The sequence below is a fragment of the Pinus tabuliformis genome, chromosome Q (genome assembly GCF_031772625.1).
Source record: "Pinus tabuliformis cultivar Carrire ecotype Pingquan chromosome Q, CPIR1, whole genome shotgun sequence".
In the NCBI taxonomy this organism is placed as follows: domain Eukaryota; kingdom Viridiplantae; phylum Streptophyta; class Pinopsida; order Pinales; family Pinaceae; genus Pinus; species Pinus tabuliformis.
In genome coordinates this window covers 523969433-523995099 of record NC_142296.1, presented here as the reverse complement: position 1 = coordinate 523995099, position 25667 = coordinate 523969433, and the positions used below count along the sequence as shown (strand labels likewise).

Below are 25667 nucleotides of genomic sequence, written 5' to 3'. Positions count from 1 at the left end.
GAATGACCTTTTCCTCATTTTCCTCCTTTAATATAACTCCAAGTGACTTTTGGGTGATCCAAGTGACTTTTGGGTGATCTCTGAATCCAATGGCTGAAATAGATTTAGATCAATGGTTGAGATTAAATGCTCATTTAAATCTCACTTTCTATTTTTTTAATTCACCCCACTTTAATAAAGACCCACTTAGTCATTTATTTCCAAAGTCACTTTTCCTTTCTAATTTTTCATTGACTTTATAAAAGTCACTTTAAAATTAGACTTAATAACTTTATCACTTAAAGTCACTTTTAAATTAGATTTAACTTTATAAAATTATAAAGTCACTTTAGGAGAAAAATTAAATTCTTTTGGACACTTTTCCCTAGGCCAAAGATCAAAGCCTAAGGGAACCACCTGTCCTCCGGTACCAAATTTCAACAGAGATAGGGTTTTATAAGAGGGAATAAATAGTTAGGGTTTCAGTTTTTACTTATTCTATGTGTTTTCTAATTCAAGTTCTGACAAGGATTTTCTAACCCTAGATACCAAAAAACATTTAATTCATATCATTTAAAATATGCCATCTTCATACCCTATCATTTTCTTAGTCTTTTTGGATATAAGGAAATTGTAAAGATCCTAACATACTTCATAAGAAATGATACTGCATTAGATGATCTTTCCTATTTTCTTTTTACTTACTTTTCAAGATAGGGGAGGTGCTTAGATTTTCCAAGTTTTAATACGAGACTCCCTTTGAATCAAGCTACAACCTCTTGAATTTATATTTGACGAATAGTCTTTGGAATATACATGCAATCCTCTTTTAAGGAGATCATAAAAAGGTTATAATCAAGTGATAATAAAACTATATATACTTGAGAAAGTAAAAAAGAATGTAATGAAAGGAAATAAATGAAATACTTATCGTTTGTGAATAGCAATGGATTCCACTGGATTTTGTATTGATCTAGATATCATTGAAGTATTCTTATATTCATTTATTTGATTCAAAGTGTCTATGAATTGATCTTGATTACCAAGTTACCGTTTTTCGTTTGATAACATCAGTTCCTTAGTGTGTTTATAGTTTCCTTCATTCATCATGCTCATCATGGCACACGATCAATTTTTCTAAGCCATCCTTGTCATTTTTCTTCCTTCATTATGAACCGGCAATATTTACTGACAAGTGCCACCAAGAAAAATATACAAATACAAGATAAAGATACCAATTTTGTTAATCTAGGGATTCTATGGTATCTTAGAGGGAGAATTCCTAGGGTTTTCAAATCCAAATCCTAAATTCCTTGATATTTCCCTTTGAAACATCAATCCTAGTTTTTGAAGTCATACTCAAATTCCACCCTCATTAGAGTTTACCATACACCCTAGACTACCTACAAAACCTAGAGACCAAACATCAGGGTTTCTATCAGGGAACAAGTAGATTAGGGTTAAGGTTTCTATTTTGACTAGGGTTTTCAAGTACCAACTAGGGTTTACAATCCTTAGATGCCAACAATCTTCAACATGATGAAACTACAAACTCTAGAACCAAATATGTCTCAAAACCCTAATATAATTCAAGTTAGACCTTATATGGATAAAAACAATTATATGCACCTCAAGGAATACATACCTTAGTCCTCCATGGTAGTTGTAAGCTGCTACAAATCACTTCTTTAAAAACTTTATCACTTTGTCTGCTCCTTCTTCAAGGGTGATACTTCAAGATGCTAATGTTTGGTGCCAATTTCTATCCATCGATACTTTTATTTATCTTCTCAGAACATGTGATTATAGGACTTGTATTTTACTGCAGTATTCTCAGCATAAGCTAGGCCTCTTCACAAACCCTTTTACTCATGTACATGATTTTAGTTTTTATTATAGTGCTTCACAGGCTTCAGCCTTTAGGTACAAAACTTTATCTTAGTTTAGGATCTCAGAAGGACATTTTAGTCTATATACATACTTCTGAAAAAACTTCAGACTCTTGGAAAGAGAATTCTTCTTAGTTATTTCAAGACTTCAACCCTTTTGATAAAGGATTGTGCACTTAATTTGATTCAAACGCTAGTCCTGTAGTTCCAATTTCAGAGATTTAGTTACAAAGCGGAGGTCATCCATAGGTCCCTCGGTCTTGGGTAGGCCTTTTACAATGCCTTTACAGAATTCTAAAAATATGATTAGGCTTCCAGAGATACGCTTCTAATGAATTCTTCTGCCTCCTCAAAATAATATGCCTTTTCTAGGACCTCTCTCTTCCTCAGGGATATCAGACCCAAATGGTTCCAAATACTCTTCAGCTCCGATGTTGATGATGTTAAATTCAAACTTGATTCTGAACTATGTCTTAACCAAAATTTTGATGTTCTTACCTTAGAGATATTATGGCCCTCAAGGAGATTATGATCTTTCAAACTACAATGACCTTCTAGCTATCAATGACATTGAACCAAGCTTTGATTCCATGTTAGAAAACTGATTAGGGAAACATCTTTAATTTAATGTTTTCCTTACATGACATTTAATTGTGATATTAAGATTTTCTTCTTAATTATGATTATGTTTTCATCATCAAATAAATTCCAAAAAAACAAATGTGAACACAAGATATACGCTACACGCTAGGGAAAAAACCCACCAAGGGGTTTTTCCCAAAAGAAAAAAATCCTTATAACATCCTATAGCCAATCACAAAAAGATATTTACCTATGAGATAGGCCTAGTGCATTGCTATCTCTAACCTCTCCCACCCTTCCTAACATAACTAGTTTAGCTCACACTGCTTAGGAGGTGGAGAACTAACATAACAGAAGGTTAGCTAAGAACGTGTGGTGTTTTTCCAGTTAGATACACTATTTATTCCTTACTCACCCAAACTATCACTCATATTTAAATAAATTTGACTAGATGTAAGTAGCATTTCTAATTTTGAGTTGTCTCAATAACATTGATTAATTTGTGGCTATATCCTCATCGCCGCACATGGAAATGTCCAGAGCACAAGCGTGCAATGGAAGAATCAGGCCTCTCTTTTCTATAATTCCTATTTGGCTATAATACACCCCCAAAATAGCTTGTTCAAAAGTCAATAGAAATGGTAATTTACCTCATAGTGAAGTATTAAGGGGGGGAATGGCGACTCCATGCAACCTACTAAGTAGACCACACTTCTTGATTGTAAGAGAGCATAATTATGCTCATTAAATATAGTGTTTTTCCAATCAAAGTTTCATTAATGCAACATAATGTAAAAACAATTTATCTGAAATAAAATAAAATCGTAGACAATAATACATTTTGTTAATTTTATCTTTTTAAACAATTTTGCAAGTCCAACAAATTTACCAAATATAACAACTTCCACTAAACCATATTTAATTACATCATTGTGAATGGACCATTCAAAACTGTGGATCTTTAATATTATAAAATAAGAAAGACATAATCTAAATAACAATTCAAGATTATAAACATTTTTCACCAAATATTTGAAAAGTTAAAAAAATATATAGAAATTAATACCAAATAAAAACAAATCGATTTCATATGAGAACTATACTCTATAATCAAGTAAGAACTAATAAAGGGTCTCTCCCAAGGAATTTTTATTTTTGAATAGCATGAGGGAACAAATAAAAATATACCTTTTTGAAATATTTATCATTGATTCCTAAGAGAAAATAAAATTTACAATCCATCAAAGGGTTGTATTTTACTAAATGGAAGGAGACTCCTCCCTCGACTAGGTTGGATTATATAGCTCCTCATGTTTAGTTGTATTTATCAAGTCTCCTATTTAAGGTGGTTCTACTTGCATGCTCCATTGAGTCAAATCCTCTAATTGGATTCTCTTGGTATTATAATAGTAATTCCATGATCATCTTTATACTAGAAAACAACTTGTCAATATTAGGATTGAGAAGGTCGATTCTTTGTTGAAGGTTACTTAAAACCATCTCCCAATTTGCAAAAGGGCCAAATTTGGTCATATTACCAAGAAATTCCAATGAGTTAGAGACTAGATAAAAAAGGTAGTCCATTGAGGCAAGCTGAAAGGACCACTTAACTAAGGCATGAAATGCACCCTCTAATACTCTAAATCCAACAAAACCTTTGCCACATAACACATAGTACAGATACATCACACTGCTTACCATAACAATAATAAAACTTCAAATATGAGGCTCATTAAGGAAAGAGAAGGATATTGCTTAACAACATATAGGCCTCTTACCAGTTAAACAATAAATTCAAAGGCCTCCCAACAAGTACTACTGATCCAAGACAACAACCATCTAAGGATAAGAAATAACAGAAGGCTAAAATAGATGAGAACTTACCACACTAACCTATTCACAACAATACTATAATAGCTAAGAGTAACAAAAGAGAAAGAAATGGGATGAGAAATCTCCAACAAACTACCAAGCGCATAATAGGCCCAAGGGGAGGGGGACCAATTTTACCAAGCTCGATTTCAAAAATATAATCCCCAATTACCAAGGGTCACAATTACCTTGAACCTCCCAAACCTTCTAGTTATGCTATTCGAAACAAGAATAAACTCTAACCTAGGAAAAACACATCGCACTTGAACAACACTAAGGAGAGACGATGTCTGGCCAACATAAAATTTCTCCACGCATAGAGCCACTGTAACTAGTTCTACTAGATATTTATGAATTCCCTCCATGACCAGGATGATACAAAAACCAGCTTGTAATAAATTGTGTAGAGATTCTCCTCCTTCAAGAAGCATAATCATTGATGTTTTCCTTCTCCTAAGGCCACGTACAAACTTGATGTCCTGATGATCTTCATTTCTATGTTGCTTAGGTATTACCATCGTCATCTAGCCTTCAATGGATTTGATTAGACCAATGCACTTAATGAATTGGTCATCTACGAATATATCAGTAATCATATCACCATAAATCCTCATCATATCTATCTCATCCTTTCCACAAACTCTGAAATTTCTCTTCATACGTTCTTTTATCCTTCTCATGATCGAGAGTAATGGCATTAAATTCCCCTTGTTATAGAAATTTTGGTCGTTTAACCTATTTAAACCTTAGACTAGTTCATTTAAAATGCGACCCACGAAAGACTCATGACATCACCCAGGCACCTTGATGGAGTGCCACCTATCACTCCTTAAATGAGACATAAAAATGATGGCTATGGAAGTGTGGCATAGCCCCTTACCCCTCTCCACCAGTTCGCCCTTATTCAAATTAATGCCTATATTTTCCATGTGATCACTTGTTGAATTGTTTATTCACAAAATATGGAAGCATCGTTTTTGAGTAATTTTATTATAGTGACTCAGAATTTTACAGAATATGTTCCTCAATATTGAATATGAGGGAAGAGATAATGAATAAAGATGATATAACATTGTGGAGAGCGAATGCCGTTGGATCTTCGGCAGAGATGATCGGACAACGGGGAAACGATCGTGCAAGTTGCTTTATCGGGTACGACGGGAGCCGTTGGATCGGTAGGTAGAAATCGACGACTGTGATTAAAAGAGGGGTTTATGAGCGCGTGGGGTTATACGGATAAGGTTTTATGGTAGTTTTTAGGCCTTAGCATTCGTGGCTTGCAACAAAAAGGGGTTTTGTTGGTTTTTTAGAAGAAAAACAAGGGAAACGGAGATGGAGGTAGAATGAGTGGGGCTAAGGAAAAAAGGCAAGAATGACCATTATGAGCTTCCTTTAAGCATAACGGAGTGGACCAAGCTCATTTCTGACCTTCAGAAACCAAAGCTATGTAGCAGCGCTAACAAGTACTACTTATATGTGTTATATATTTTAACCTGATTTTATTTATAAGTATACAATAGATGTGCAGGTGTAATATAACAATTTTGAAACATTGAACATTTAAATGTTAGGTCGATTAATAATAAAAATTTAAAGTAATAAAAATACTAAAATTCAATTTGTTATACTTTTATTTGGTTATTAACCCGTGAATAGACTTTGTTACAATACCATGGCTTATTATAACCACATGCTCAAAAACTAGAAATTATTTCACAATCAAATATTTTATAACTATATGCCAAGATTTTTTAACCATGGATATTCACCCCACTTTGTCATTAATATTATGAACATGTGAATATGATTTGTTACAATCCAATACCATGGCTTATCAATACTACATTCCAAAAAATCATAACTTATTTCGAAATCAAAATATTTTATAACAATATGGCAAGATTTTTACCATGGATATTCACCCCACTTTACCATAGATATTCTTAACTTGTAAATAGGCTTTGTTACAATACCATGACTTATTGATACCACATTCCAAAAAAACATAACTTATTTCACAATCAAAATATTTTATCAATATTTCATTTTCATTTTATTTTATAACATTTTTTAATTAAATCTAAAAAGAAAATGATTATACTTACTTTTGAGATATATATAAACCCTCTATCCTCACTAATATTGAAAATATTTCCATAGAAATTAAATCAAGGTTTTGATAAAATTAAAAATGAGAATACTTTTATATATGTGAAATTTATATAATATAAATAATATGATAAAAAACAAACATAGATCCATCTTAACTAAGGATCCAAGAAATTAGAGCAAGCAAATTGACTCACAATAATAGAGGAAATATAATGCATGATTCTTAAGTTTTTCATTATTGTATTTTCTTTGACATGATTAATCCAAAATATATGTTTAATATTTAACAACCAATTGAGTTTTTTTAATTTAGATACTTTCTTAAACACAATACAATGGCATCAAATTTAAGAGAGAGAGAGGGGAGTAGAGAGTGACAAAGTTGGAGGGTGGAGAGAGAGAGAGAGAGAGAGATTGGGGGAGGGGGGGAGGGAGGTGAGAGAGAGGGAAAGAGAGGAAGGAATAGAGAGGAGAGATCGAGGTGAGAGAGAGATAGGGGGGAGAGAGAAAGAGAGAGGGAGAGAGAGAGAGATATGGAGTTGGAGGGGGAGAGAGTGGGAGGAAAGAACAAAGACATAGATAGATAGAGGTGGAGAGAGAGTAAGGGAGAGAGGAGAGGAGGGAAGAGAGAGAAGTGGGGAGGAGAGAGATAGGGAGAGAAGGAGAAGAGAGAGAGGAAGACACAGATGGAGGGGAGAGAGAAAAGGAGAGAGGGAGGGAGATAGTGAAAAGTTGGAGGGAAGAGAGAGGGAGAGAGTGATGGGGGGAGAGATAGAGGGAGGTGGTAGACAAAGGGAGAGAGATAGGACTCAAGAGAAAGGAGAGAGACATAGGGAGATGGAGGGGGACACAAAGGGAGGAAAGAATAAAGTCATAGAGGGAGAAATGTGGAGGGAGAGAGGGGGTGACAAGGTAGATATGGAGAGAGAGTGAGGAAGAGAGGAGAGCGGGATAAATGTGGAGGGAGAGAGGGAGTGAAAAGGTAGATATGAGAGAAAGTGAGGAAGAGAGGAGAGAGGTAGTGAAGAGAGGGAGGAGAGAGAGAGAGGGGGCGAAGGGGAAGAGAAAGAGAGGGAGAGGAAAAGGGAGTGAGAGAGAGATAGATAGATATGGAGACAGAGTGTGTATATTTGGGGGGTGAGATAGAGAGAGGAATAATAAAGAGACGCATAGATACAAATATAGATATTATATAACCAGCCTAGATCCATCTTAACCTTGGGTCTATCAAGCACAAATAGGGATCAAACATCATTGGATCAATCAAGCACCAAGAGGGATCAAATATCTAGATCCATATTAACCTTTCCTCAAGTTTTTCACTCAAAAAATAGGTTTGCACCTTAGGAGATTTGATCCCATCTTAACCTTTCCTCAAGTTTTTCACTCAAAAAAACGGTTTGCACCTCAAGAGATTTGATCCCTCTCAGTGCTTGATAGATATGGGATAAGATGGTTTATCTAAAAAAATGTCCGTAATTTTATTAATAAAGAAAAACTTACTATATAAAAAATTTGAATTTAGAAAATATTTATGTCTAACATCTAACATCTAACTCCTACATATCTAGTGATTATATAAAATATTGAAACAAAATTAAAAGAGGAAAAAAAATTACCTATAAGGTGAATTGGTACTTTTTTATTGATCCGGTGATACTTTTTCACCTGGTAATGTTTTTTCAAGATTTTCCATTATTGATTTATATGTTTTCATGATACATTTGGTAAAGTATAATTGGTAATTTTTTTGTGTTTTATTTTTATTTTCATTTAACTAATAATATTTTTGTATGGGATTTATTTTATTTCTATTTTATTTAATTGGTAATATCTTTATATGAGATTTGTTAAGATGTAATTTAGTGCAATGGTTTAAAACAAAATTTTAAACTTAGAGAATTGCACATTCCACAATTTGGAAGAATGATTAAAATGAATTCAGATATTCTATAACAAGTTCAAAAAAGTAAGACATGTAACGAGTTAATATGTAATAAGTCAATGGTTTCATATGAAACTTTTGGGAAACACTTTTACATTTATCTTTATTGTGATTTATATTTTTGTATAAATAGTAATTTTACTATTGTGGACTAATTTATGATGAAGATAATTTGGTTATTGAAAAATGTGTATAACCATTCAAAAAACAAAAGTAAATTGAAATTATATGACTTCATGAATATGAGTAACTTTATGTGAATATAAAGGTTTATTATTACACTTTAGATATAATGAGGTTTATATAGTCAATTAAGGGAGGATAAATAAATTTGGAACCTTATTTACTGCTACAAGGGTAAGAGAATATCGATATAACTAATATATAGTTGTAATATGTGGGAAAATAAATTTTAGTAATTATTTTATGTAGTGTTTGCCTTTTATACTTGTCCTCATAATAAAATCTTTTGATACTATTGATGAAAGTAACAACCTAACCATCATGGCATAGTTTGAAAATGCAATTCCAGTTGATATGAATGATGGGTTCAAATATAAAATGGATTCAAGATGATTGTTGAGCCTAACTCCTAATTAATGGTTATTGGATTTACTTGCTTTGAGGATGTTGCATTTTGAAGATGGGAAGAATGGCGATAAAATAAGAAAAGAACATCAAAGGTAAAGTAACATACAATCACATAATATGTTAAACTGACCGACGTAGCAAGTGGTAGTAAAGAAGTCATTAGTCGTTCAGGCAAGATGTGGAGATGATAATTGCCGTGGATATTCCATTGGAACAATTTATCATAATAGATCTGATAAAATATTGAAATTTTTACTGTGAATGTTAATTCTTTTTAGATACCTAATTCTTTATTTATTGTTTGTATGTTTAGACATAAATTAGCCGAAATGCAAGCAATATAGATTGAAAAGACATACACACATTAACCAAAATAGGCACATTTTTTTTCCTTGGGAAAGCCTTACAAGAGAAACCTAGCTAGAAGGTGAGGTTGCTTTGATCTCTATTCTCTACTATGGAAAAATGTGTAGATGCAAAGAAAGTGGTACTCTCTATAGAGTTACCTAAGACCAGTATCTTGTAAAGTTGCTACAAAATCTTAAGCCCCTTTTTTCTCTCTAACATCCCACTCCCAATTGCTTTGCCCAAATATGGAAGAAAATATAATAGCATGAAATGGAATCCCTACTCCTCCTAGTGGACTAGTATTTAACATAACCCAATAACTAACTATATGAAAGGTTTGATTCCCTCAACCCTTAATTAGAGTTACGATTTTGGACCTTCTAGAGTCTTTTTGAAATTCCACACACGGCTAGCCCCATATGCATGAGTAACAAAGATTAACGTGATGTCGACTTGTACCATGGTGGTCAGTATGGTAGATCAAATTTCAAGAGGCATAAATTTTGCATACAAACTTCAAGCTACCAAATGGTCTCGCACAAGCGATAATTTTTTTACCCCAAATTTTTTTTAATGCCTCAAAATGGCTCTGGAAGATTTCATACCCAATTTTTCCAAATTGGGACCCATTGATAAAAAGACCTTACAAGTTGATTGATGTAATTCTTCCACTCTGAAAGTATTGAGATAGATGGCTAACAATATAATAATTCGATCTGGATCAAGAGAAATTATAGATGAGAAATAGTATCATAATTCCCTAAATTACATAAGAATGAAGTCAAAATTGGAAGAAACTTGCCCCTCAAGGAATACAAAACCTATGAGAAGATAGAAAAATAAGTATAAAGAAAAGGAGGTTTTAAGAAATTAATGATGATAACCTATTGCAATGCTCGTAACCATGACCAATCTATAATGATGAGATGAACCTAAAAGAGTAATAAATAGATACATAAAGTTAAATATGTGAAATTTTCCCAAACAAGTGTAAGAAGTCAACTAGGACATGATGGAGGCTTTTGTAATTAGGGAATGGTCATGATGAAATAACTTAGCATTATACTGGTATATTGTAAATAACCATGTGGAAAGTGGTTGTGGAATCACATATGTGTGGCAATGACTTCATATGTGGCAAAAGAAATAAACTAAGTAGACTAATGAGAAACACCTAGCATGAAGTGTATGAAGGAATGTTGTGAGAAATTATATAACGAGACCTTAAGAAGGATTATGCATAATTGAAAAAACTAGTGAGAATCAACTAAGGTCACTTGCACAAGAATGATGACCCCAAAAGTGGAAATGGGGCTATCATGAGGAACACATGCCCACAAGAATGTGTGCTTGTTCTTAGGAATACACACATGTTCCTAGTTGTCTAGGCTCCGTAAGGCCCAAGATAGGCTACTTGCTTAGCATGGCTCAAAAATGTATTTGCATTATTAGGAAATATCATTATGAAATTTGAAAACCTTAGTATTATGCACTATGAAAACCCTAGCTTTGTAGAATTTGAAAACCCTTTCAATGTGGAATGAGGAATCTCCAATATAGTGAGTTCGAATTTGACGCAACCTTAAGGCCGCCATAACCAGTATACCTTATCGGGACCCATTTTCCCCTTAATGGACCTTTAAAGCTTCATGCCCACACATATGCATATCAAAAGCGTTTTAGATGCATTTAGCCTTAAAACCCCACTTTACACCCTTTTCCACAAGATATATGCCTTTCCATTTTGGAATTGAAATACCCTTGGAAAATGCCAAAACAACATTTTTTTCCCTTTTTTAAACAAATATGTGATAATGTCGCGGATCGGGATCTGGCCGATTGGACGGCTCAGATTGAATTGCAATATCGGCGATCGGGGTTCCAATGGTCCACAACTATCGGCGCTATCACTCGGCGGAGGTCTGATGCGATATCGCTAATTGCTATCGGCGGTTGCAATATGCCGCTTTACAATATACCGCCTCCACTTCCATCCTCCGATACCATATGTCGCAATCGGAAATCACAAGGTTTGGGGATCAGGCCTTTAATATGCGTTGATCCAACTATGCGATGTGATACATATGCCAAACCCAATAAGACCCAAAACTCTTGCTCATAAAATTTCAAGTCCGCTTCCCCGAATCTGCTAAGTGTTTAGCTCAATTTCCTTGTGTAAATGGGATTTCCGCTTGCGCAGCCAAACTACACCAAATTTTCCTTAACCACAAGGATTTCCACTGTAAAGTATGAAAACACAGGCCAACACCAAATTCATCCCAATACAGAGAAAATGACAAGTATTTGAGGCCTCCCTGGGCTGTTTATATTATTATACACACAACATTGATTTATTCACAATAAACAAGTAACAAAGTCTTGGCCTTGGGCCAGATTACACAGATAAAGACCTTTGTCTCAAAAAATGCAATCCACACTCTCTCTCGTTGTACTAACTCCACTCCTCAATCCTCTCTGGCCTGATTCTGCAAAATAGTGGCCTTTTCCTCCTACGATACTCGTAGGCTTACATTACTTTCGAATCCTCTCTGATCCTCTCTCCCTTTCTTTCAGAAAATAAAGGAACACATATATGATCTGTCTAACAATTTCCTTCCACAAATGAAGGAATTCACTCTATTCCTAGAAATCATATCCTACTCTAACAAATCAATATAGCTAATTGGCTTAATCTCCACACAAGGAGGATCACTTGCCACTTATTTCCCAATTCAGTTCAGAATTAGGCAATAATTAACTACTTACATGTACTTGAAATTAATACAAATTAAACAACCAAGTCTTCCTCCAAACTTGCATTAGCCACAACATGTGACCACTCCATCACATTACTGGCTAGACCTAGATGCTCCTGCATCAAAATTTGAGTGGATAATTAGACAACGTAAGTAAACATTCCATATTGACCTTGCAACACAAGTTGGTGATCTCTCTCAATGTATATTGAAGTGAAATTTGAAGACCTTAGTTTTGTGCAGTTTGAAAACCCTAGTATTGTGGAATTTGATGGAATGGAATCTTATGGATGCAATTGTTGTTTATACCATTATGAATAATTTATTCCCAACACTCTCTATCTCTCTATTTCCATTTACAAATTTTCTACTCTCTCTCTCTCTCTCTCTCTCTCTCTCGCTCTATATATATATATATATATATATATATATATATATATATTTCCCTCCCTCTCATTTTCCATTAAGCACTTCATTGACTCTCATTGTAGAAATTTTATGAGCTTTCTTATCATTGGAATCTCTAACCAATAGAAAATACAACCCACAAGAAATGTGGCCATAGTAACTATGTCATACAAGAACTCTGAACTTGAGAACTTTAACCCTTAGGAACTATGACCTCAAGAAATTTGGCCCTTAGGAACTATGACCTTATGGATCATTCCTTTGTTGTTCATAGTTCCCTTGTCAATTAGGAATTTTTACTTTATTTTACAAGAATCATGACCACAAGAATTATGATGTGAGAGCTTTGACTATGAAATTAACCTACGACCTTTGTTTTTTAGTCATAGTTCTAGGGAATAATTCTTTTGTTAGTTAGGAACCTTGACTCACAATAACTATAATCAATGTTCATTAGTCATAGTTATAAGGAATTTCTTGATCAGAGAACTATTATGAAAAACAACCTATGATCATCTTATTCATTCATTGATCAAATTTCTTGTTAGCTAGAGTAATTGTGGTAATAGTTATCATTGGTTATAATTACTATGGGTTACAATTCCTATTGGCTAGAGTTATTAATGTCATAGTTTTTCTTGAATTGATTCCAAAATCTATTTTTTCAATGTATCGATTATTTAACGATGAGTAGTGGGAAAACGATGAGCATTATCCCTATGACTATGTTATCCATATGTATGCATTTATGGTATTTATATTATTGACACTTTTCCAGCGTTCCCTTCCTCCCATATTTTGGTCATCCATTTTCTGTCAACCCCTTATTTTGAAGTAATCTTCGTTAGGATCACTGCTACAATTTCCAAAGGGTTGAGTAAGTGATATGGTGAGTTGGAAAGGTAGTTTAAGTATTAAATATGATGGGGCGGTTTGTTTGAGTTTTAAATTTAAATTCAAAATCCTAAAATTGCAGTATAACACATCTCATTTGTCTTGGAGACTATTTCAAAAACACTTTGTTTAGTTCAAATCAATGCAGGGAGATGGAAGAATGTAGAGTCAAGACAATCAAGAGGGTCCATAATGGACATTTCATTGTAGTATATGTTTTTTGTCTTTTTCTCACTGTTGGAAGTAGTCTTAAACTAATATCTTGAACATTCTATGGTATCTCTGTTTTCTATTCCCGATCTTCTCTAACAACAATTTTACATGGGGTATTTCAAACAATGAGTCTTTCACTGGCAGTTTGGACTAATATTTGAGTAGTCTCCAGTTATCAATATCAGATATCAAGTGACATCAATTTCCAACAAATAAGTGTATTCAAATGTTTCACATTTCAATTAGTGGGTCGATTCTTGAGTTACTACTTCCAAAAATCATCCGTTTGAAGTAAATTTAGCCAACTTGCAGAACTATAATGATGAAATTTTCTAACAAAGAAAACCAAATGTTTTCAGCGTAATTGCACATGCAACAAATGAAATCTTTGTGTGCACAACTAGATTCTCCATTTTCACGGCGCCACTGGTGATACATACATATGCTTCATCAATTCTTTTAAGACATCATCCTCTGATAAGGGAAAGGATGTGCATACCAAAGAGACCCTCAATGAGGAACCCACGTGGCAATCCAAAGTAGATGAAATCTACATCCTATCATATGGGTCATTAGTATAATATAATCTATGGAATACATCTCCATGGTTAGTGACCCACACATAGAGAAATATAGAATAGTAGGTAAAAAACTATTTTTCCATTATCTTATTTATTTAAAAGGTTTGTCTAATATATTTTTATGACAAAACATATTGTGAAGCTAAACAAATTTAGCTTAAAATATAATATGACCCTAAAAAATATTAATAAAAAAAGCTTAATTTCAAATGAAAATTTCAAAATAATATATTTGACAGCATATGTTTTATTCAAAGTAACAAGGAGTTCAAACAAACAAAATGACAATTTCAAAATAATATATTTGATAACATATTTTTTATTCAGATTAACAATGAGTTCAAATAAGAAATAAATAAATTATTTTATATAAGAAATATTCTCTCCATTTCATCATAAATAAAATCTCTTGTTTTATTTATGCACCCAAAGGTCTTACCATTTTTACCATTTTCAAGTGAGAACTTTTGCAAAGAAATACATAAATTATTTGATATAAGAAATCTTCTATCTAGTTTTTGGCCATTTCATCATAAATAAAATCTCTTGTTTTATCTGCTAACTTCTAGCCTTTACTACTATTATTATAAGTTAAGTTAGTTTTAATAGTAAATGAAGAATTACAAGTTAAGTTAGTTTTGAAAACTCGGAAGGAGCAGCCGCAACCCTAGATGGAAAAGATATCTCGCGATGAGGAGCCTCTTGCTTATGTCCATTATGAAGTTGTCTGCGATGTTGGTGCAGTGGGGGATGGTGCCAACACCCGAGAAGCTCAAAATGAGGTAGAGAACCATTTCTTCCCTATTCAATAATATGTTGTAGAAACTCTGCGCGCCATTTTTCAATTTGAAATCCCAGGTGGGAAGATATTTGAATTTTGAAATCCTTTAGTGTCGAGGTTGCATTAAATGCATTTAAATTGATGACTTATCCACCACTTGCATTCGCTTTTGGGAGCCGGAGTGGTGCAGGGTGCCAGAAATCAAGAGAGTTGCGAAGTTGTTAGAATATTGAAAGCATTGACCACATTAACCGAACAACATAGATGGATGAGGCCCATCAACAAACTTGAGCAACCTACAATCGAGATAAGCTCAGCGATCTGCGCTTCCACAAACTTTTTCTGTAGGAACCCCGTACCTGATGGGGAATCCAACAAAACTCCCACTCCCACTCCCTCTACCTCCATATCCAACAGATCTATCTGTGCTTCCATAAACCATGGTTGTAAGGACCCCATAGCTAATGGGAACTCCAACATAGCTACGATATTGTTCATAAAAGTAGTGTTATCATAGTTACCTTTGTTGAAGGCAAGTCCATATCCTACACCACTTCCATAATTAGGAGTATTGTACCCACTAGGTCCATATGAACAGTAACCATAACTATTATTCACTGGAGGAACAAGAGTTGAATGGAAGCTGCGATAATTGTTGGCACCAAAATTACCTCCTCTACCATTAGGGAACAACTTGGGAATTGCTTGTTTGACTTCTACTATCTTTCCATTGAGCTGATGAAAGGGATTTTGTAGAACTAAATCCACATCACTTTTTGAGTCATAGATGATGAAGCCAAACCCTCTAGGTGCTTGAGTTATGGTATCAAACATTACGGCCGCATGGATAATTGTCCCAAACTACTGAAAATAATTTCTCATGTCATTCTCAGTGACTGTAGGTGCTAAGCCACCCACAAATATTTTCTTTGCCCTAATTTGGCCATGGCTACCATTACCAACTGTATTGCTCCTATGTTGCTCATTTTTGGAAATTGTTTTTGTTGAGAGTAATGAAAAAATGTCTTAATGGAATGACGGTGCAAACCGAAATTTAGATTAGGAGTTTGTTCCTATTTTCTAGGGTGTTGTTTCAACTTCCCAATTTCTGTAAATTATATATATATTCCTCATGTGATGCATGTAAGATAGAGTGCGTTCTGCAAAGGCAGTCTCGAAATGGTGTTCCAGACTTCTGAGCTACTCAAGTTTGATTCAATAAAGTTGATTCTTATATTTTTGACATGGTACCAGAGCTTCAGGGATAAGGACGGCGTGTAACCTGAGTGGAGGCATAAATTTAACAGGCGCAGTTGGAGGGCGATCAACGCATTTTTAAGGGTGATTGCCACGTTGATTCAGTTATGGCCTTACGCGATTTTTATTTTCAAAAACGACGCGAGTAGACCATTCTTGACTCGCGCCGACCATGAAGAGGAGGAAGTCTGCGGTGAAGAGGTGGCGAACAAGTAGAGGCCGCCGTGGATTTGGTTTATTTGGAGTTGAATCCGTTTTTGGATCACCGCGGGATTGTCGTGGAGGAAGCTGAGACTGTCGAGGAAGAGGTCGCGATTTTTTCTGTGCTGCACCAACATTTTGGATCACTGACGGGTTTTGGATCACTCTGAGCCGCTATCGATCAATGGGTGAAGGAGCTTGAGGCCGAGCGTGCCTGCTGCTACGGTGAGAATCCTGTGGATTGGAGGTGTGTGGACGCTGCAAAGAGATGCTGTCTTCGTGTTACATGGATTTATCGGGAACAATTGTACATAAGGCCGAGGAGAAGCCGCGTTGAAACTTCCTGCTGTTGTGATATTGTCACCACGATTGTTCTTTTGGGAATGAATTGGACAATTTCTTCAGCCGTCGCTTGAAAGTCACGATGGTATCAGAGGAGGTCGAAATATTGTAAGCGGAGGCCAAGATCCCTTCCCTGGAGGCCGAGATCCCTTGCCTGTAGTTCATTCAGATCTCTTGCCTGGCGGCCGACGTTTCCTGTGAGAGATCGTAGACACTGCCGTGGGAGAAGGCTGAGGAACGCTGCGCGTGGGCTCAAGCTCTGAAAAGAGTCGAAGTCGTTGAGTCTGAATCTATTTGCTGATGTTGAATCTAACGAAGTCTGAAGAGGGTGCTATTTTTTTCGCTACTGACAGAGGCTGAGATCCCTTACACAGCCCGAGAAGAGAGTGTTTTTTGGGTTTGCTTCTCCTCCTCTCCAAAGTGGGTGCCAATGTGATATCAGATCATTACATGAGAAAAAAGCAATGATTGGGCTGGTGGAGAAATAATTGAGGCTTTGTTTTGAAAGGACTACGATCAAGTAGAAAAGGAGTTTGGATTTTTTGTTTTTTAATTAAGAATTTAATTAAAGTCTTTTAAATTAATTTTTTTTTTAAATTTAATTCTTTAATTTAAAAAAGGGGGCTTATTATTTGATAAAGGGGGCATTTTTTATTAAGAAAGAATTGAAGTGATCTCTTCAAAAAAAAAAGGGGATTTGGCTCAATTTTCATTGGATCTGGCATTTGCAGTATTGAATATTTGGGGTTGTTTTTTAGGTTGTTGGGGTTAAAGTTTTTTTTTATTATTCAAGATGAATAATCAATTAGCAAAAGCATACCTGAATGAGAATAACAAGCTGGATGGATCCAATTATTTTGGTTGGAAATTGAAGCTGCAAACCCTACTTGAGTGACACAATGCATGGGCAATTGTGAATAATGATGAGGTGAAGCCGAACTTGACTGCAGGAGGAACAACAACAACAATCCAAGACAGGGACAAGTAGGAGACTAAGGTGAGAATGCTCCTGAAATTGTCGGTCAAATATTGTGTTATTCCCCATATTTGTGATTGCAAGACTGCACCAGGGATCTGGAAAACACTCAAGGATTTCTATGAGGTCAATAACACCAATCGATTGTTGTTCTTGAAGGACAAGATTCTATCCATCAAGATGGAGGAGAATGAGATAGTTGTAGCATTTATTTTGCGGATCAAGGAGCTCAAGAACAAGTTGGGTGTTATCGGTGTATCTATGCCAAATACAGATTTGGTCATGATTACCATGAATGGTATGACTGACGAATATCAGATGTTCATCACTGGCTTGAATGCAAGAGAAAAAGCCCCCGAGTTTGAAGAATTGACAAGGATCCTCATGCAAGAGGAGGAAAGGCGGCTGACTCATAAACATTAGAGTTCATATCTGGCCTTAATGGCGAAGAAAAAGCCCTTTAGAGGAAAGCCAAATGCAACATAGAAGAGCAGTGCAATCCCATAGAGAAAGATGCCCCAACCTCATGGTACGTCTTTCAATATAAATGCCTCTACGACCAAATTTTTTTATTGTGGTAGAACAGGGCATATAGCCAGATATTGCATGAAGAAGAAGTTTGATGAAGGCCAAAAGAGACATAAACAGCATGCATGTCATTTTTCTAATGAGGCACAAAGTCAGAACCTTAGAATGTTCATATCTGACTCTGCGCTTTCGGCTAAGGATGATGAAGAAAATACATGGTTTGTGGACTCAGGTGCATCCATCCACATGACAGGGATTAGATAGTGGTTTGAAGACTTCAAAGAGACCAACAGTGGAGCAAACATCTATATTGGCGATGATAGAGGGTACCAAATTAAAAAGTTATGGTAATATTTCTGTTGTTTTGCCTGATGGAAATATTAGACATATGCATAATGTTATATATGTACCAAGGATAAAAAAGAAGTTGATCTCTGTCTCTACGATAACTGATTAAAATCTTAAGGTATAGTTTTATAAATCATATTGTGTTATTAAAGACTTGTCAAAAGTGCAACACATCAGGCATTGACATCATCTGCCATGACTACAATGGACTTATGGCATCAGAGGTTCGGCCATATTAACTTTAATGATTTGCTGCTATTATTGAAAAGAGGTATGGTCGAAGGTCTTCTTGTTTTAAAACCTATTCATATTGATTGTTATGCATGTGCACTGGGAAAATTGCACAAAGATGAATTTCTTGTGAATGCTGATAGGAGGAGAGATATACTCAAGCTGGTACACACAGATTTACTTGGGTGTATTTCCTCAGGAAGAAGAGACACACTTTTGAATTCTTCAAGAAATTCAGAAGTATGGTTGAAAAGCAGATAGGTAAAAGCATCAAGATTCTATACTCTGATCAAGGGGGAGAGTACAAGAAAGCTTATGTCCTCAAATAATGCAAAGATAATGGGATATAACAACAGTTTATAGTACCCCACATTCCTCGACAAAATGGGGTTGCAGAGAGGAAGAACAGAACCCTTTTAGAGTGTGCTCGCAGTGTGTTAAAAGGTAAGAATCTTTCTAATGGGTTTTGGGTTGAAGCAATTAATACTGTTGTATATCTAAAGAATAGGAGTCCAAAAAGAAGTTTAGATTTCAAAACTCCTTTTGAATCTTTATTTGGATATAATCCTGCAGTTAAGCATTTGAGAGTCTTTGGCTCTAAAGCCTTTGCTTTGCCAAATTTGGCTTATGCAGTCAGTGCATTGAGCCAATTTATGTCAAAGCCCCTTGAGAGCCATTGGGTTGCAACAAAAGGTGTCTTAAGGTATCTCCAAGGAACCTTAGATTTTGGTATTGTTTATACTGATTCAAGTAATGTTATATTGACAGGTTTTTTAGACTTTGATTGGGCTGGAAATGTAGATGAAGGAATGAGTCAAGTAGGGGAAGAAAATATTAACACATTTAAGCTATTGACACATCATTGTCATTTTACATAGTTACATATCATTATAGAGGTTAGAAATATGTTCAATAAGTAATTTACAAAGAAATTTACCCTTGTAAATAAAATGTCATTTATACATTATACATCATTAATGGTTTGTCATGGACTCATCACTTCATGCTCAAATCTAACTCTACGACTTCCTTCCAATGATCACGCATCCCATTTCCTAAGGCTACTTTCCATATTTTGGAAACCTTTATCATCACTCATCTCAAGATCATGGTTGTCATTCAAAAGGTCCAATAGGGAATGGTTTTTCCATCCCTTAGGTAAGTGAAGCAATAGTTGAGCATTATTGGTTCCTTAAGAAATGACAAGAACCTTTTAATGGCAAAGATATATCATCATAGAAGAAATGACAAGAACCTTTTAATGACAAAGATATATCAACATAGGTGAAATGACAAGAACCTTTTAATGGTAAAGATATATCATCATAGAGTTAATGCAGGCAAGATTGTGTACTATGCTTGCCCCTTATGAAATAAAACCTTGAAAGTCGTTTAATATGTGCAAATGGAAGATATCAATGATCAACTAAGTGATGCTAGTAGTAAAAAAGAAGGTGTTACACACAAGCACATTGCTAAAATGCTTGTGTGTAACACCACAAGCACAAATTTTAGGTGAGAGGTCTAATTTAACCTCCTTGTAGAAATATAGAGGTATGTCAAACTTCTTTAAGGTCTAGGGTTGACTTGAAATGAGCTTTCCATTAGGAAAACCTAATGGGGTTTTCAAATCAATGTGCACTTGGATGTGGATGTCTATGTGTCCACATATAAAGGATGATGTATCTAGAAGAAAGTTGCAAAGAAAGTACTCAATATTTAACTTTATAAACGAGTTAAGAAACTCATTTAACTTGATCTACAAAAAAGTTGCCAAAAAAATACTCAATATATAACTTTATAAATGAGTTAAAAAACCCATTTAATCGTAATCTACTTATACAACTTAACTAATGACTTAGAGGAGTACAAATGAGCTTATGTTATAAGGTCACTCTAATCCTAAATTTGTTATTGCAACATAATATTATTAATTATTAATGATTCCAATAATTTATGGAATCAATATCCATGAATAAAAATATCACAACATAATATTATTAATTATTCTAATTTCATTCTTAATATAATAATCAAATACATAAATAAAAAGGAAGAACTCATTATACCTACCTTTCATATAAAAACTAAAATCACCGAAATATCAAACGTTACTTCTCATCAAAACCACAGAAAAGCGAAACAAAATTCTAATAGAATCACGACAACGTCTCCGATACAAAATTCATCATTGTAAAATTAAAAAACTAATAAAAGTTTGAAAAACACAGCCCAAACAAAAGTTATGAAACTGAAAATAAAAAATATACCGAATTTATAAATAACAATAAAAACTATGAAACTGAAAATAAAGAATATACAAAATTTATAAATAACAATAGTATATTAAAATCTGCAGTTTATATTTAATTCTGAAATTCTGAATTGATCTTAGCCATGTGGAGCAAATCCTGTTTCATATCTACCGGTTTGTTCTGCATAACCAGCGTTGCTGCCATTTGACTGTCCATTGTCAACTTGAGGTGCCCCATACTGACTTATGTCACCACCCCTACTCCCACTCCCTCCGCCTCCATATCCAACAGAACTATCTGTGCTTCTATAAACTATGGGTGTAGGAACCCCATAGTTAATAGGGAATCCAACATAACTGCCACTCCCACTCCCACTGCCACTACCTCCATATCCAGCAGAGCTATCTGTGCTTCCATAAACCATGGTTGTAGGGACCCCGTAGCTAATGGGAACCCCAACATAGCTACGATTATTGTTCATAAAAGTAGTGTTATCATAATTACCTCCATTGAATGCAGGTCCATATCCTGCACCACTTCCATAGTTAGGAGTATTGTACCCACTGGATCCATACGAAGAGTAACCATAACTACTGTTCATTGGAGGAACAAGAGTTGAATTGAAGCCGTGGGCATTGCTGGCACCGAAATTACCTTCTCTACCATTAGGGAACACATTGGGAATTGCTTGTTTGACTTCTACCATCTTTCCATTGAGCTGATGAAAAGGATTTTGTAGAACTAAAGCCACAGCATTTTCTGAGTCATAGATGATGAAGCCAAACCCTCTAGATGCTTGAGTTATGGGATCAAACATTACAGCTGCATGGATAATTGTGCCAAACTGTTGAAAATAATTTCTCAAGTCATTCTCAGTGACAGTAGGTGCTAAGCCACCCACAAATATTTTCTTTGTCCTGCTTTGGCCACGGCTACCATTACCAACTGTATTGCTCCTATGCTGCTCATTTCTGGAAATTGCCTTTTTAACCTCCACCTATGTTTTTGATAAAAAAACAAAAAATGTGAACAAAGTCATCGTTTGTAAAATCATCTTCAAACTGATCAAGAGAACAAAACAGAAAGGCAAGTTACCATTCGGCCATCAATGTTGTGCTTTTCTAAGAGAACCCTGTCTCCCACAGCTGGATCTGCAAAAACAATAAAGCCAAATCCCCGCAGCCTGGCTGTGATCCTGTCCTTCTTAATCTCTACTTCCAGGACATCTCCAAAGTTGCTGAAATAATCTTTCAATCGTTCCTCTGTTGTGTCCGATGATATCCCACCAATGAAGAGCTTCCCCTGCTCTGAATCCATATTAAAGCACTGCCTACACACAATCCATGTCATGAAAACATAAAATCTGAATTATACAAAAACACATACGCAAATAATCGCAGTAAGAGAGTAATAGAGAAAGCGACTTACCGAACGTATTAAACGTACAAATACAGAACTGTTGTAAAAAATCCAATTTGTGAGCTAATTCCCAAGTAATAGTGCAGGGACAACCCTAAAATCTGATTCGCTGAAATACCAAAACGCCACAAATTGAATCCTGTATCGAGGCGCGGACTGTGGAGGATCGTCCGATGGTTGAACAACTTTTTAGTCAATAGGGTGCGCCTATATATATAAAGAGCGTGGCCACATGATAAGATGGCGACGTGCCCATTAAAAAGTTTCTGGTCGGTTAAATAAGGAAGTTTTAAATTTTGAAGGTAGAGTGCTTGTTGACAGTAACTAAGGTTTGGAATTAGTTAAAAGTGGTAAATTTTAATATGGAAAATTATATATAGATGGTTGAGTAGTTTATTTTCAGAATTAGCCAACCTGGTTAATTGAATTATTATTTTTTTTAATAAATTTAATAAAATTATTTATAGATTGGTGAGTAATTTTTAAAAGGTGGGTAGTTAAAATTTCCATTTGAAATTTAAATTTAAAAAAATAAAAAATACAATGCCAAAATGTTTTGAGTAAAAAATTCAACTTCCTATAAAAGATTTGTTTCACTGGTTAACTTATTCTAATTATTTTTTGCCAATTAAAAATAGTTACTTTTAAAAGACATGTAGTTACTTTTAAAATAGAATACATGTTTGGAATATTATAATAAAAAATATGTTTTTTAATGGAAACTATAAGGGTTTAGGTTTATATTATTATTTTGATAGTATTTTTTCATAATTAAATATAAATGAGTTTGAGTTCAGGTTTGTAAGTGAGTCGGTTAAACTATTTTTCTTTAAATTAATTTATTTATTTTTTTACTTATAGTTTAATTTTTTATGTTGTGTTTTTTTTGTTAATATTATATAAAGTTGAGAAAAAATTTGTTAGAATTGTGAATTTAAATTGTGCAGTTTCCATCATCTTGTTCTGCATTTTTGTTTAGAATGTTGAATCTATTTATGTATTCAAAAACTCAATTTAAACAATGAAAATCACAATTAATTGTGTCACTAGATTACTAAAAAAAAACCTGAAAAAAAACAAAATAATTAAATGAACTCCTTTAAATACTTCACAATCCCAAAAGTTATATAACCCAAATCCAATTGAACACCTGCAGTCTTGTTTTTTCATGTCATATATGCTTTATATACTATATAAATAAGTATTTATAGATCGTTTAAGAATTAGCTAAAAGTAGCAAATTAGTTATTTTTTATTAAAAAGAAAAATTTAATATAATAGATATATATAGATTGTTGAGTAATTTATTTTCGAAATTAGCAAAAAAAACGGCTAGGTTAAAATTATAATTTATATATTGGTGAGTAATTAATTAATATATTGACCAATGTAAATATATCTATTAGTAAATAGACATACCAAGTCAATCAATATCATGGTTTTGTGGTAACCGATGTTTACAATATGGTTCAATAGATGAAACTTGATATGTCGACATTCCAACATCCAGTCTTCAAAAGTCAATAACCACTGTGATTTGATTGGAAATTCCTTATTATTCAATGGTCATGTTAGGATTTATCAGTATCAAGTATTTATGTAGTATCATGCACATCACAACATCTTGAAATACAATAGCCCCAACACCCATTAATAGGAAATACATATCATAAATTAATCTCTTTAACTCAAATATGTTTGTGATCTATTTATATCGAGGTAAAAACTTTCTAGTTGATATCTCGATCTCTGGAGGCCTAATAATTGAAGGATCTATACCTTGATATCCAACTCTCTATCTCTTGTCCTTTTAAAATTGGGCACCTCTTTCACCTAGATCTAACTCATAGTTGTTATGCAACCAACTCACAAAATAGAAGAAAAGATAGATCAACGACTAAAAACTTATCCTCTTCGAGGGGGAAACCTCCTTTACATTACATAAATGAACAATTCTAATATGATCCAAATGATAAGACCTCCTTGGTATATATAGGAGTCTAAGGGGTCACAATATAATCAAAGCCTACATAACAATAATAATGTAAGGGCACAACAATAACAATAGTGGGATTCTATGGGGCACAACAATAACAAACATGGGGGATACATGGGCATAACAATAACAATAGGGGGCTATACTAAAACTAACAATAAGGGGAATACACTAGTATTATAGGGACCTATCATGCCCCTCTCCTTAAAAAAAGTGTTGTCCTCAATGCTTGAGTAGTTCCAGATGTTTCTGTATCAAAATTCTCATCCTCACATGTGGACCTTTAGTGGTAAGTTCTTCCACTTAATGAGATACTCTGAAATTAATCGATTTCATAGCCATCAGGTTCTTGCTTCCGTGATTGCTCAAATTCAAAGATGATTTTTCCTTCTTCGTCAAGTTTTGGCAACACTGTTTCAACTAGGATATTGACATTGATAACCTTCTTGAAGCATGAAACATGGAAAACTGGTTGTACTCAAGAAGATGCAAGCAACTCCAATTTGTATTCCATAGTACTAATCTTTTGCAACACCTTGTAGGGACCATAATACTTGGGTGATAATTTATTATCCTTCTTAGCTTGCTTGAGGGACATTTGTTTGTATGATTGTAACTGTAAAAATACCCATTTTCCTACATGAAAACTTCTTTCACTTTGATGTTGATTTGCTTGTTGTTTCATTTGATTAGGTGCCAGAGTGAGGTTATCCTTTAAGAGTTGCATAACTTGTTGTTGATGCTCAATGTGATCTTCTAATGCTTGAACCTTATAATTTTCTCTTAAAGATGATAAGATGGATGTTGGATGATATCCATAAAGTGCCATAAATGGGGTCATTTTTGTTGCAGTATAGAAAGAAGTGTTATACCACCATTCATCTAGAGGTAACCACTTGACCCATTGTGTTTGTTTATCAGATACAAAGCAATGAAGATATCCTTCCAAACATTTGTTCACTATCTCAGTTTTCTCGTTAGATTGAGGATGATAAGATGAGAAATGAGATAATTTAGTACCAAGACAAGAAAATAATTTCGTCCAAAAATTTCCAGTGAAAATGGGATCTTTGTCACATACAATAACCTTCAGGTTTCCATGTAGCTTTTGTATTATTTCCATAAATGCAGTAGCAACTGTACTGGCTTTAAAAGGATGAGAT

General features: G+C 34.4%; 1 protein-coding gene and 1 pseudogene across 1 annotated transcript; both read right to left on the bottom strand.

Moving 5' to 3' along the window:
* LOC149220511 (uncharacterized) overlaps window positions 1-15785 on the bottom strand; it is a 43347-nt pseudogene extending 27562 nt beyond the window's left edge.
* Window positions 15786-21225: 5440 nt separating this feature from the next.
* Window positions 21226-22406, bottom strand: LOC149220510 (heterogeneous nuclear ribonucleoprotein 1-like). Its single transcript, XM_089387121.1, has 2 exons — window positions 22185-22406; window positions 21226-22086 (listed from the first exon to the last, which is right to left on the bottom strand). The coding sequence occupies exons 1-2, from the start codon at window positions 22404-22406 to the stop codon at window positions 21226-21228; spliced, it is 1083 nt and encodes a 360-aa protein (XP_089243247.1).
* Between the last annotated feature and the right edge of the window lie 3261 nt (window positions 22407-25667).

Coding starts and splice junctions, on each gene's coding strand:
- LOC149220510 (XM_089387121.1), bottom strand. CDS start 22,406: ATGGATTCAGAGCAGGGGAAGCTCTTCATTGGTGGGATATCATCGGAC. Junction 22,087..22,184: donor ACAACATTGATGGCCGAATG/GTAACTTGCCTT, acceptor TCAAAAACATAG/GTGGAGGTTAAAAAGGCAAT.